This window comes from Podarcis cretensis (genome assembly GCF_951804945.1).
Source record: "Podarcis cretensis genome assembly, chromosome: 1".
Taxonomy (NCBI): domain Eukaryota; kingdom Metazoa; phylum Chordata; class Lepidosauria; order Squamata; family Lacertidae; genus Podarcis; species Podarcis cretensis.
The window spans coordinates 106353377-106366751 of NC_137170.1; the positions used below are offsets into that span (position 1 = coordinate 106353377).

Below are 13375 nucleotides of genomic sequence, written 5' to 3' on the forward strand. Positions count from 1 at the left end.
TAACATTGGGATGAATTTGGAAATAATGGACAAAACAAATTTAGGGGGGGAAGCCACCATGCCACCTTTTTAAAAATATTCATTCTACACATAAATGAGGTAGCGCAACACAGGCCTAGTACTGAACTTGACAGGTCTGTTTTTTATAAGACCTGCTGCAGTAAACCATAACTGTACTAGTCCTGATTCATTCTGATACACTCATTTTACAATGCGTGAGTCGCATCAGCAGCACAGGGTCTTTAGCTTACAGATCTGCCTGCCACAAACCAGAAAGCAAGTACAGTACGCCTCCTTATGCTTTTCATATGCTCATCGCCAGCTGAGCGTTTGGGCTGAGCTGCTTGGCTTCCCATCAACCAGAACAGCTCAGAATCTTTCTTAACTTCAAGTGTATTCTGGGCAAGACACATGCACGTATTCATACTGAACTTTGCTTTAAAAATGCCTCATTCCCCCACTATTGCTCTCTTCCCTGAGTTCCTTCCGACTCACCCCTGCAGATTACCACTTCTGTGCAAGAGAGCTCAACTTTTACTGAACTGAAAGGTGTACGTTCTGCTTCAGCATAGGCTGCAAACACGCTTTTCTTCTGGCATTATAACTGACCATTTTCATCGTGTTTCCCTACCCCTGCCTTGAAGTGAACGGTAATACTTAATTTCCAACATATACCCTCCTATTAAAGAGAGAGAGAGAGAGAGAGAGGTGTAGTACCAACCACATTATTCCAGCTAACAATCCAAGGAGCTGGTCCCCTGTGATTGTGTTTGGTCCTTTTTGAGAGGCAATAGCCGATCCCCATGACCACCAGCATGCTAGGGAAACGCAGGACCACAGGCCATACAGTCTGGCCCTTAGTCCATCTAGCTCACTGTTTACAATCACTGGCAGAAGTTCTCCAGGATTTCAGATGGGATCATTTCCAGCTTACCTGAAGATGCCAGGAATTGGAGCTGGGATGATCTGCATGTGAAGCAGATTTTCTGTCATTGAACTACTGTGGGGTGGAGGGTGTAGAATGAGAGAGATATACCTGTTGAGTGTGGGACGAGATTTTAGAATGTGTAACACATCCATTCCAAGCATCTTACTTGGAACCCTTGCCGTTCCCCCTCTTTTCCCTTTGACAAGCAAACCACATCTGGAGATGTAAGAAAGTTTGCATTGTTACTATTATTATTTGGATATGCCCCCTAGGGAAGGAGAAGGCACAGATTTCCCCCCCCCCACACACACACACACATACACACATTGCTACTGGAGGTGAGGAGAAAAAGTACTCGTTCCCAACACATCATCATCCAATATAAGCAAGTCTGGCAGTGGCCTGGCAAAGAGAGAGAGAATGTACAGGCTGCACAGAAATATAATAGAAATACTCGTCATACATCTGAAACATTAATAGAACATGCCACTCAGTGGTTTGGGCCTTAAGGGAGGGGGACTATGTCATACCATCACTCACTTTGCAGGCAATCTCAAGTAGGTTGCGCACTGACACTTGTACAGTCACACTTTGCATGGCAGCTACAACAGTCAAGAAAGTGCTATCTGGAGGAATAATACCCTTCAAGCTATAAAAATGTGGCATATATGTGGCATACACACACACACACACACACACACACATCCCACATACATATATATACATGTAATCATGAGGGAATATGTTTTGTTTGTGTATAAGCAGCTGGCAGACCCATTACAGTGGTACCTCAGGTTAAGTACTTAATTCGTTCCGAAGGTCTGTTCTTAACCTGAAGCTGCTCTTAACCTGAAGCACCACTTTAGCTAATGGGGCCTCCTGCTGCTGCCGCGCTGCTGGAGAACAATTTCTGTTCTCATCCTGAAGCAAAGTTCTTAACCTGAAGCACTATATCTGGGTTAGCAGAGTGTGTAACCTGAAGCATATGTAACCTGAAGCGTATGTAACCCGAGGTACCACTGTATACAGATCTTCTGTCAAACAGTAAGACCAAATTATAAACAATTGTCTTTGTTTTGCATGTTTTGTGTTCCTTCTCTCATTCATCCTCACAGCAATCTGAAACGATGGCCCATTATTCCCTCTGTATTTCAAGTGGGGCAACTGTGTCTGAAAGAGGGAGATAAGTCTTAGGCCATCCAGCAAACTAGCACTGGACAGTATGTGGATCCCCAGCGTACTCAACTCAAGCCAAGGCACTTTCCCCCACTGAACTGCACCAGCAAGCACCTTGTCTATCCCCACTTATAAGTGGTTGTATATTTCTGACATATTTCAGGCATTGTAGCCGCCTGCCCAGGCAATGTAATTCTACAATTCCAAATCAACGCTGAACTAAAAAAGCATTTCTTATGGTTTCTAAAGAAAATTTTAACTCTCTATATAAAAGGTAGCTTGTAGGAAAAACGGTTCCCTGGAAAGTGACCTGGCAGGTCAAGAAAATACTCAGCGTAAGGAAATAACCTGCCGTAGGCAGAAATATCGGTTTTTAAAAAACAGCACCACGAGTTTCTAAAACTGAATTGAAAGAGCATTTTAACAGTAAATTCTCCCCCTCTAGCTTCCCCCATCAGAAGAGGAACAGTGGAGTATTTCATTTTAGACATTTCAGAGTCTTCCCCCTCTCCAAACTATCCTAACCATAAAAATAAATTATGAGCATTTGAGTCAACATGTAGACATGACAGAGTTATCAGCAAGAGCCTGTGGAGAATCGCACTGACAGAGAGGAGCAAAGACTAATCTGAAGAGAGATACAGGATCTTATCCATTCTCATGTGGATATCGCATCACTGGCCATATACGTCTGCATTGACGCATACACTGTTTTATGTTATAATCTGTGTATTTTATGCTTTGGCTATAAACCTTATGTAACACATTCCTGCTTAATATGGAACAGCGTGTACATTGTTGTGGCAATCTCAGCAGATTTCTCTCCGTCTTGGGGAAATGTTGCCCCTCGAGGACTCTTTTAAATCATGGAGGGGTGGTGGGGACAGGGGGGGGGGAGATAAAATAAAACATGCCCATCATAGCAAGGATCATAGGTTTCTAATCTCTGCTGTCAACTTTTTGCAATCCATATTTAATTGGTCTCAGACTGTTACAGGCTTTAGGATTCCCAGTGCTCAATTCTGGCAAAATACAAATGGCTTCTGCTAGCAGGAAAGCTATCCTGACTTGGGGGAGTACCATCTATTAAGGGGTAGCATATCCTAAATAATAATGAGATGGCAAGATTGGCAATCATGACACCTCAGCCTCCATTCACAGCATGCTGAAAGCTCGCATACTGCCATTGTGAAGCTACAGGATTGTGTTACAGCAACCACTTGTACAGCTTCTTTGTTCAAGAAATTCAAATGCATCTGCACTGACCATTTGCCCAGGCAGCATCTTCTCTCTCTCTCTCTCTCTCTCTCTCTCTCTCTCTCACACACACACACACACACACACACACACATATCTTGGAGAACTTCCACCGCTCCCAATTTAAGCAAAACATAAACTCCTGTGTTATTAGTATTCTCCTTTCTCCCCTCCCGCGGCACTTTCCCCAGCTGATGAACATATTATGCATGATAGCTACAACACCTCTCCCCATTTCGGAGCCACGAAGCATTCATGCACCCTGCCATGAGGACAGAAGTGTAGCATGTAATCAGCCAAACGGCAGCACGCACACACACACAAAATGCTTCCCAGCTTTCGTCGGAAACACCTACATCTTCCCCTTCTCCTTTTTCTAAAGCTGCAGGACAAGGAATTATATAACCGAGATTAGTTCAGGTGGCTCCAGACTATATCCATCACATTGCCAAGCAGCCCACAAAACAAAGCCTGTTTCTTTGGCGTCCCTGTCCTCCGCATACCTTGCTGTTGCGAGGAGGAGGAGGAGAGGAGGAGGAGGAGGAGGAGGAAAGAGACCAGCAAAAGGGTGGGCTTTTAGCCAAAAATAAAAAACGAACACCCCACTTACCGCCTCAGAGTCTTCAAATCCATGCAGGTACAAATTGTCATACATGGAGGTCTGATAATCCAAAGCACCCCTTTCTCAGTGCAAAAGTGAATTCCCTACAAAAGCCACAGCTGGGATTTAAAACGCAGGGAAAGGCCTAGACAGTAGACAGAGCAGCTCCAGCCTGCCTTCTCAATTCCTCCTCTGGATTTTCCCCCAGCCAAGATGCTATTCATTCACATCATAGAAAGGAAGGTTATCCCTAGAGGCAACCCAGACCTGGCATTTTATCTGCCTTCCAAACACAGAGCATGAAAGCAAAACCGTTTTTCCCTCAACCAAGGGCTGATGACAGAGTCAGGAAAGAGACCGGTGATTGGCTGGGCTGCTGTGCCTCAGTCAACTCACAGAGAATTCTCTTTGATAGTGGATGACGAACAGGAGGGCTTGTGCGTTTGTAACAAGCATGTCCCCGATGATTTCTTCTCTTCAGTCTGCAATAATAATAAAAGCTCGCCAGCATTTTTGAAAAGAAAAGAAAGAGCTGAGGTGGGGGTGGAGAGCTGGACAGATTTAACTACCAAATACACCCTGTGGAATAGAGAAAATAAGGGTCCCCCCCCTCAAGTCCAGTCATCAAAAAAAAGAGGAAGCCACAGCATTTCTACCAGTAAACAGCTTCACCTTAAAAGTAAACTGCAATTTGGCAATAAATCGTTTGTTTGTTTTTTATGCAGGAGAACAGGAGCGAGAGCACACGATGGAAACAGAGGAAGAGCTCTGCTAATTTATGCTGTTTCTATTTAGACATCCCTCCCCGCAGAATTATGTGGAAGAACTGCAAAGATTTAACCATCACCACCACAGGCTTAAAGATAAAATAACCCACTTCTCTGTCTACTTCCTGGGCTTAGTTTGAATTGCCTGAGCAATATTCTTATTTGAGAGGCTCTTCCTCAGGATGCAAGTCGCATTTCAAAATAGGCTGCTGCAGACAAAACCTCTGAAAAATATTTTATCCCTTAAGAGAGTTATGCACTCATTTTCTGAAGAACCCCAAATTTTCTAATATTTTAGGGAAGGGGGGAATACCAGCTGCACGCAGCCAAATTTGAAACCTCTGTCCTTTCTCACTCATTGGAATAAGCATAGTTTGCAAAATGCATGTTACAATTCCCCTCAGAACCACAAGCAAGTGGCCAAGAGAAGGAGGTGCATTTCGTCAAAGGACAGGAGCAATAATTTTGCACATGTTCACTCAGAAATAAATTCCAACGAGCTGAATAAGAGATAATCCCCAGTAAGTATGTTCCAGCTTGTAGACTCTGGCTTCTGAAGACCTGGAGTTCAAAAGCATTGCTTTCAAAAAAAGAAGTTGAGGCATACAGACCACCAGTGGTTATTACAGAACAGAAAAATATACGGCAGTGGTGAGGAATCTGTGGTCCTACAGATGTTGCTGGACTCTGACTCCCATCAGCCCTAGACACCACAGCCAATGGTCATGGATAATAGGAGCTGGAGCCCAGCAAAACATGGGAGTCCACAGACTTCCCATTCTTGGAATACTGTAGAAGATTTGGAGCATTGTATACTGTAAATGGGTGTCAAAATTGAGATAGTTCTGTGAGACTTGCGACCAATTTTATAAGAGTTATAAGCACAATAACATTCTTTACACGTGACTAATCAGTTGTGCAGAAGTTGGTCCACGGAATACAGCGTCTACACCCTAAAGTGTTCACATACCACTGGTGCTAAGGAACAAATTTTAGATGGAAGGTCTCACCAGTAGACCTCTCACTTTGATATTCAAGATCTCTGGTTTAATCCCTGGCCTCTCCCAGTAGGGTAGGGGAAAGTTCCTGCCTAAAACCCTTACAAAGTGTTCCCGGTCAACGAAAGTGCTAACCTAGATGGAATAATGGTCTGGCTTAGCGTAAGACAGCTTCCTCTGTTTCTAAAGAGGGCCACATACACAACTTGTTGTCGCTGTTTTCATCTGTGTTCTACTTAATAGAGAACACTCACCTATTTGAAAAGCTGTCCGGTGCAATTTCAGTTTTAAAAGAGAGATAAAAGAAGAGAGATCAGGGGCCTTGAAGCTTCTCATCAATAGTTAGCACATGGACAGCAGATCTTAAATTATAGTAACAGTTTCTAAATTATCATCTATACAGATGAATTAGCAGAGAGAACATATAAAACAGGAACAGATAAAGAGCAGGGGAAAAACAAACATTAAAAAACAAACATTTTCAAAATTAAAACTATTTATAAATATCATACCCTTCACGAGGGCTGTTCCTAACCAATGCCTGTTATTATCTCTAGGGTTGGTAACCATACACCTTTAAGTCAGGTAGAGCTACCACCAGCCCCAGTTATTCTACTGGAAGTCTCCTCAGAATGAAAATAGTTGGTTATCCACCCTACTTAACTCTGTTGTCAGTAATACCAAAGCAAGGCAAAGGTTTTGGTAACCATGGCATCCACAAGCATAAAAACATGAGAAGAGCCTGCTGGATCAAGCCATATGCCCATCTAGCCCAGCACCTTGTTCTCAGTGGCCAACCAGGTGTCCATGGGAAGTCCACAAGCAGAACCTTAGCACAATTTGTGTGCATTCTTCCTACCTGCAGTTCTCAGCAACTGATATTTAAAGACATACTGGCTCTGACAGTGGAGATGCAACGTATCTACATGGCTAGTAGCCACTGATACCCCTTATCCTCCGTGAATTCATCTAACCCTCTTTTGAAGCAACCCAAATTAATGGCTATCACTGCCTCTTGTGAAAGCAAATTCCATAGCTTAACTATGTGATGAGTGGAGAAGTGCTTTCTTTTGTCTGCCCTGAATCTTCCAACATTCAGCTTCATTGGATGTCCCCAGGTTCTAGCATTATATGAGAGAGAGAGAGAGAGAGAGAGAGAGAGAGAGAGAGAAATACTGTATGCCTCTTCTAAAAAGCCCCAAATAATGGGAACTTGCTCCATCCTTTTGATCGCCTTTTTCTGAACTCTTCCAGCAATACAATATCCTTTTTGAGGTGAGGTGATTAGAACTGTACACAGTATTCCAAGTGCACCATAGATTTATATAATGGCATTATCATATTAGTAGTGTTATTTTCAGTTCCTTTCCTAATGATCCCTGACATGGAATTTGACTTTTTCACAGCTGCCACACATTGCGTTTACACCTTTCTTGAGCTATCTATGAAGACCTGAAGGTCTCAATCCTGGTTAGTCACCACCAGCTCAGACACCATGAGCATATAGGTAAAATTAAGATTCTTGCCCCCAATGAGCATCACTTTATACTTGCTTATACTGAATTGCACTTGCCATTTTGCTGCCCATTTACCCAGTTTATTGCATTAACTAAAGTATCTTTAGTTAATGCAATAAAAAATTCCTCAGCGATGACATTCAGCATTAGGGATTAAAAATGGATCTCAGGATCTCTCAACAAAAGAGGGATTAACTTGAGCTGGAATACATAGACTTGTCAACTCTAACACTTAAAAGACACATTAAAGCACTCCACTGAATAAAAAAAGAGAAAGATGTAAATGTACAATGATTATGCTCGGATAAAATTATTTCCTCTACTCCCAAGCTAATAAAGCTTCAATGGCACTTCTGAAAATAAAGTTATTAAAATAATCATAATTGATTCACACAGGAATTCAGACTATAACAACACACACACACAAATAAATAAGATAAAATATCATTTTTCTCTTGTATGAACACAGATGCAAGTCTCTTAGAGAAATACATAATATAGTGGCTGAAATAGAACTTTCCTTGTGAAAGGGGCACTTCACAAGCAGGAAAAATTATATAGGAATCCCAAGGAGCAGAAAGAACTACTCCCTGGAACCTGAGCTTGCTCCCCTGATTTACAAAGAGAGTCCCTGCACTACCTGACTGATTGGTCCACATACTGTTCGGTGAATCAGGAGAACCCTGAGAAGATATCCCCACAGTGTAAAAGCCCAGGGCCAGACACTGGCCCTTTAACTGGTCATGTACAAGTATTCTGGGGGCTGGGACCTCTAGCACAAGATAGAAAGATCTGCCAGTCGCTGAGACAACTTGTATGTTCTGCCTCAGCTGCAGGCTTATTAACCATATTCCTAAAACATACACCCAGATCCCTCTCCAAGGGATCCCTCTGCCTTACCTCACTTTCCTGTCTGTCTGAAACTCCAGGATTACTGACCTCTCCCCCCCCCGACTTGGTCCATGGCCTATCTGCAGTGATGGGGAACCCCAAATATGAGATAAAGTAGCCTAGCATAGTTCTGTTTCTGCTAGAAGCATCTGTGTTTGATAACTATTTTGACATCTAATATATTTCTCCTGAAGCTATATTTCTCCTGAATATACTTTTAAGTTAGATTTTTTAAAAAAATGTATTTGAGAGAGGTAGATAAGTTTTAACATACCATCTGCATGATGAAACTGAGGGTGGACACGCAATGGGCTTTATGAGATGTTCTTAGTTATCCTGAATTAAAATCCAACTTCCAAGTCCTCATGGTTTTGGACATCCACCAAATGTAATTCTGGCAGGATGACTACTTACTGCACAGCTGTGAACATGCTGCAGATCATGCAGTTAGAGTATCCACTGAGGTCCACTGAATTTCCTTCAAACAAGTGTGTGTGTATGTGTGTGTGTGTGTGTGTATGCGTGTGTTGGGACACACAAATTTATCTTCATAAAAATAAATTGTCTCAAGTAGATGAGAATGCATCCTGTAGCCAAGCAGTAATCACTGGGGGATCACTGACTTGCAAATATGGATGTGTTAAATGTTAACTCTAGTCAGGCTTATCCTGCCAATAGCCCAATAAACCAATAGCCCTAGACTTCAGTGATTATGTGATCACACCAAGGCCAAGGCCATATTAAGACAATTTACTGATTCTTGATTAATAATCCTGCATTTTTGCTACTAAACTTTATCCCAGGATTATTTTTTTAATGAAATAAATCAAAATTAATGATCATTTAATTAAGAGATAAATTTTATCTCTGCCTCTAATGTCTTCACAATTTGCCTCAGTTTTGAGCAATTACAAACTAATGTATTTTAATATATGCATTGTTTTAAAGAAGTTTGTGAAACTATAAGCTACAGCATAACTACAATATTCAGGGTATATTTTGGTCAACTATATCAGAGGGAATTCAATGAATCCCACCTAAAAGTTAAAAACAATTGTGACTTCTTTTACTACATATTAATCTGACTGGAAATAGTATTATGTCTTTACTGGAGCCCAACAGAATCATCATTTTCCAGTGAACATGCAACAACTGAGTGCTTAATCCACAGAAGGAGGGGGCACGGGAATAAAGGGAAAGGAAGAAAATATGAGCAAATAAACACTATGGTTATGCACATGTTAAGCAGGGGCATTTTCTTCATAAAGAGTATCAACAAAGCATGGCAAGCACAACTTGCGTATTAGGAATACTGTCTTATAATAAATTTTGGGATAAAATTTGTGGCCTGCGAGATGCAAGTTAGCAGTGGACTCCAGCCATTTCCCAGCAAATGTGACAGAAGCCACCATCCTAACTGACACTAATTGGCATTCTGATGGCACTTCCAATAAAAAAGCCAAATATTGAGCGGCCCTGAAGAATGAACTGTCCTGTTATAGCCCCTAAAACTGATCCTTCCATCTAGGTCAGACTGAAAGCGTTCTAGAAGCATATTGAGGTAGGCTTGCTGAGCCGCTGGGAGTCCTCTGCATATATCATTAGTGTAAGAAGCACTTCTGTTTGTTCACACAATCCCTGGCACTTTTTAAGCAAGCAGTTACAGTAGCACGTTAGCCTCCTCAATAAGACTCAGAGCTAGGCCTACCATTAGGCAGAGGGAGTTAGCTGCCTCAGGTAGCAGGTAATAGGTGTTGGGGAGTGGTGGGGAGCTGAAGGAGAACAAGGCTTATGTGCCTGGCTTGCACTCCCTAAACTATCTGGCTGCCATTAGATTTGGTGAGCAATGCTGTCCTGTTGCCAGTTCTGAAGTAAGATTCAGTTGCTAGTCCAGCCAGCTCCTGTAACTGGAACTAGGAAGGCAGCAATCTAGTCCTTTGCCACAAACAGCAAAAAAAAATATGGCCAAGTCCTGACAAGAGTTTAAGAGGCAGTAATTAACACCCACCATGCACACACCCGCAAAAGACCAGGTTACTCTAGGAACTTTCTGGTTGAAGAATGAGATACAAACTTCTTCTTCTTCTTCTTCTTCTTCTTCTTATTATTATTATTATTATTATTACGAGACATCTGCATGAAGCCTTTGCCGAGAAGAATGTTTTAGGGCCATGCAGAACCCAGAGGCATGCTAGAGAAAGAACACAAGAGCTGCAGAAAAACTGCATGTGCTAATGCTAAGTCTAGATGGACATTTAGAAATAATTACTATCAGTGTTCGAAATTAACCAGGCGCCAGGCATGTTTTGTGACTGGCGCAGATCCAACTGCGACCACGTGGAGATCTCTGGAAGCCAGGTTGGTGACTGGGGAAAGCAAAATATTACTTAGAGAAGGATCTGAAATATTTCCCTTGAAGCTTTTGTTTGTTTTATTCAGGATTATTGATGTTTCAAGGTGTTGCACACTGCTTGGAGATTTGAGATTTGTTCTTTAAAATATAAAGCAGTACAGAATTTGAATGAATGAATGAATAAATAAATAATCAAATAAATAAATAATCAAATCAGGTGGAGGGAACAGCACCTAGACATTCCATTGTGATGACTGCAGCCTAGCTTTAAGGTGGCATTTGGCAATTAAATTAGATATCTGGGTTTCAAACAGTGATTACTATGATTAAAACAGAAATACGGTGTCTGATCATAGTGGGAAGTCCACTGCCTAGGTGCTGTTGATAGGAAACTTCAAGACCCCTGCTCTCCCTGTTTACAGTTCTTTATCTTTAAAGTGGATGCCTTCAAACACAGGACTTTCCTTTGTGAAGTAGGACATGGGCGCACACTACTTCTTTGAAAGCATCAACAAATATGTTGACGGGGTGATCCAGCATACATTTTCCACTTGGACTTCTCAAAAGTTTTGGGCAAAATTCCACACCAAAACCTGTTGAGTAAACTTAACCATAACTGTAAACTAAGAAGATGAGTAGTCTCCTATTAACTAAGTTAGAAACGACAAGGAGGAGAACTCGGGGGTTGACATACAGTGCTGCCTCACAATGAAGGAAAGTAAACGATCTATGTAGGGATCAGTGCTATTTAATTTATACCTAAATGATCCAGTCAATAGTGAGGAGTGAAGTGACAAGTTTGCAGATGACGAAGTATTATTCAGGATGGTGAAATGTCAAGTGCATTGTGAAGGATCATGCCAAACTGGGTGAATGGGCAACAAAGGAGCAAATGAAGTTTAAAATTAGCTTTGTTTTTAATTGCTGGACTAGAAGGGTGAGCAGCCTCTGAGAAAAATGAAGAAGAAAAGGGAAGAGGAAAAGTATTTTGGTAGCATCTCAAATACTGCAAATAGGCAGAGGAAAGATCAGCTACATCTGCCCCATAATGAATTCACAATCTCATTTCTTAAAACAATATACATTTGGAATGCCTGAACATCACCCGGGTTGGAAGAGTTCAGGCTAATCCTAGGTGGAAAGGCCTTATATTTTGGGAATACCTTTCTGAAGGTGCAATAAAGGTAGCCAGGTGTGATGCATGCCCATAACGCATGAAATAAATCTCAATCATGTTCCCTTTGTCCCTGACACCCCAGAGAAATGTTCCAGCTTCCGACAACAGCGCTGTTCCCACATTAGCCTCTGAAAGACAAACTAACTTTAAGGATAAGTGTGATATTAAACATAATAATCTGCAGCTCCTCCTATGCCTAAATGCTAAACTCCAAGCATGTAGTGACAAATATAATTCTTTAGATGAGCAAATTCATTATGATCTAATTTTAATTAAGTTGCAGCAACTAATTCCACAATGTGAAAATCATCACCATGAATTTAGTCATGGAAAATAAGTTGGAACGTACAGTTGATGCTGTTGATGCCAAATAATGCCATTTTCTGTAACGCAATATAGCAGCTCTAACGCGCAACATCTCTAATCTACGTTCGGGAGCACTACAACACAGTGCAACACTGACCAGACTCATCTGCCTTAAATGTTAATCACAAAACTGTCCTGGGATAAGAAGTCTCAAAACGCTTGCATTATGAGGACAAACGCTAGCAACTATTGTGTCAGCTCAGGAAAGCGACTTGAGAAATGATGAATGGCAAACTTAGGGTAGTCAACCAACAGTTACCCATAATTTTCTGGATAAAAGACTTTCAGGTGGCACAAACAGTAATTAATCTGGAATATCTTCACACCATCAAATAATCATAGCACCCAAGGACTGCTGCCACCCCACCCCCCACCCCAAAAAAGCATGCATACACTTACAAGAAGAATATTAAAACCTCTGATGACTATTTTATGAGGTTTGGAATGTTTCTCTTTTGGATTCTGGCAGTAAAAGTTTTCCTAGTATTATTTAGGTTTTTTTGCCGGGGGGTGAGGGTTGCCTTTTAGTCCACGTCGGCTTGGCCTACCTCTTTTATTATGTTCTGTTACTATCCCCGCAGGAGCTGATTGCAGCTGTTCTTTGTTCCCCGTTAAGTTTTGGGTACAGTATCAGACAGAGCTTGCTGTCTCTCTGCGAGCGGTGCTTTTAATGGATTTGCCATGGCAGAGCAGCAGGGGGAGATCACACCCTAATGATTAAGGCAATCTGGTTAGGCAGGCCTGGGAAAGAGGATTCCGGATAAAAGTCAAAAAGGACATTAAGATGGGATATTTGCACCTAAATATTACAACTCCAAGGTTCCTCCCCAGGGACCTATCATTTATCTTTGAATTACTGTATCACTGAAGGCAAAGAACTTTGTGTTCCTGCCGCTTGCTGCTTACATTATAACCTCCTCGGCCTACGTCACCTATTACTGAAGTTAACTTTCGTTTGGAGTCACTTTCCGGATATACAATCTGTCAGCTATTTAGAATGCAGCCTTAAGCAATCTCTTCCTCCCCACCCCCCTCAGTCTGCCCCTCAGAAAGTTTCACAGAAGTAAATAGTAAGGCAATAAAATATAAAATTCACCCCACAGACAGAAGAAACGGGGAGGAACATCTGGGACATGGGCTAGGCCAATGAAATGTGATTAAACTCAGAAGTGTAAAATCATTTCCATTATAGAAAAGCAATATATCTCCCACAGCAGCTTTGACATTTGTCAGATTTAATGAAAATGATGATGTGGCTGACGAACACATATATTTGCCTTGTAGCCCCTGGCTCATAAGATGTGCTCTGTCAAAGGCTACAGCAGCAGCCAGGGCTTTCCAAGA

General features: G+C 41.7%; 1 protein-coding gene across 3 annotated transcripts in view; it reads right to left on the bottom strand.

Moving 5' to 3' along the window:
* The window catches only part of CACNB4 (calcium voltage-gated channel auxiliary subunit beta 4), a 140856-nt gene that overhangs the window by 75882 nt on the left and 51599 nt on the right, over positions 1-13375 (bottom strand). The window contains exon 1 of one of the 3 annotated variants that reach the window (XM_079993793.1): positions 3972-4326. The exons of the other annotated variants lie outside the window; for them this stretch is intronic. Coding sequence (XP_079849919.1) covers positions 3972-4016 — 45 coding nt within the window. The 5' untranslated portion in view covers positions 4017-4326. Of the gene's footprint in view, positions 1-3971; positions 4327-13375 lie in introns of those variants that run through there. 3 annotated transcript variants of the gene reach the window in all.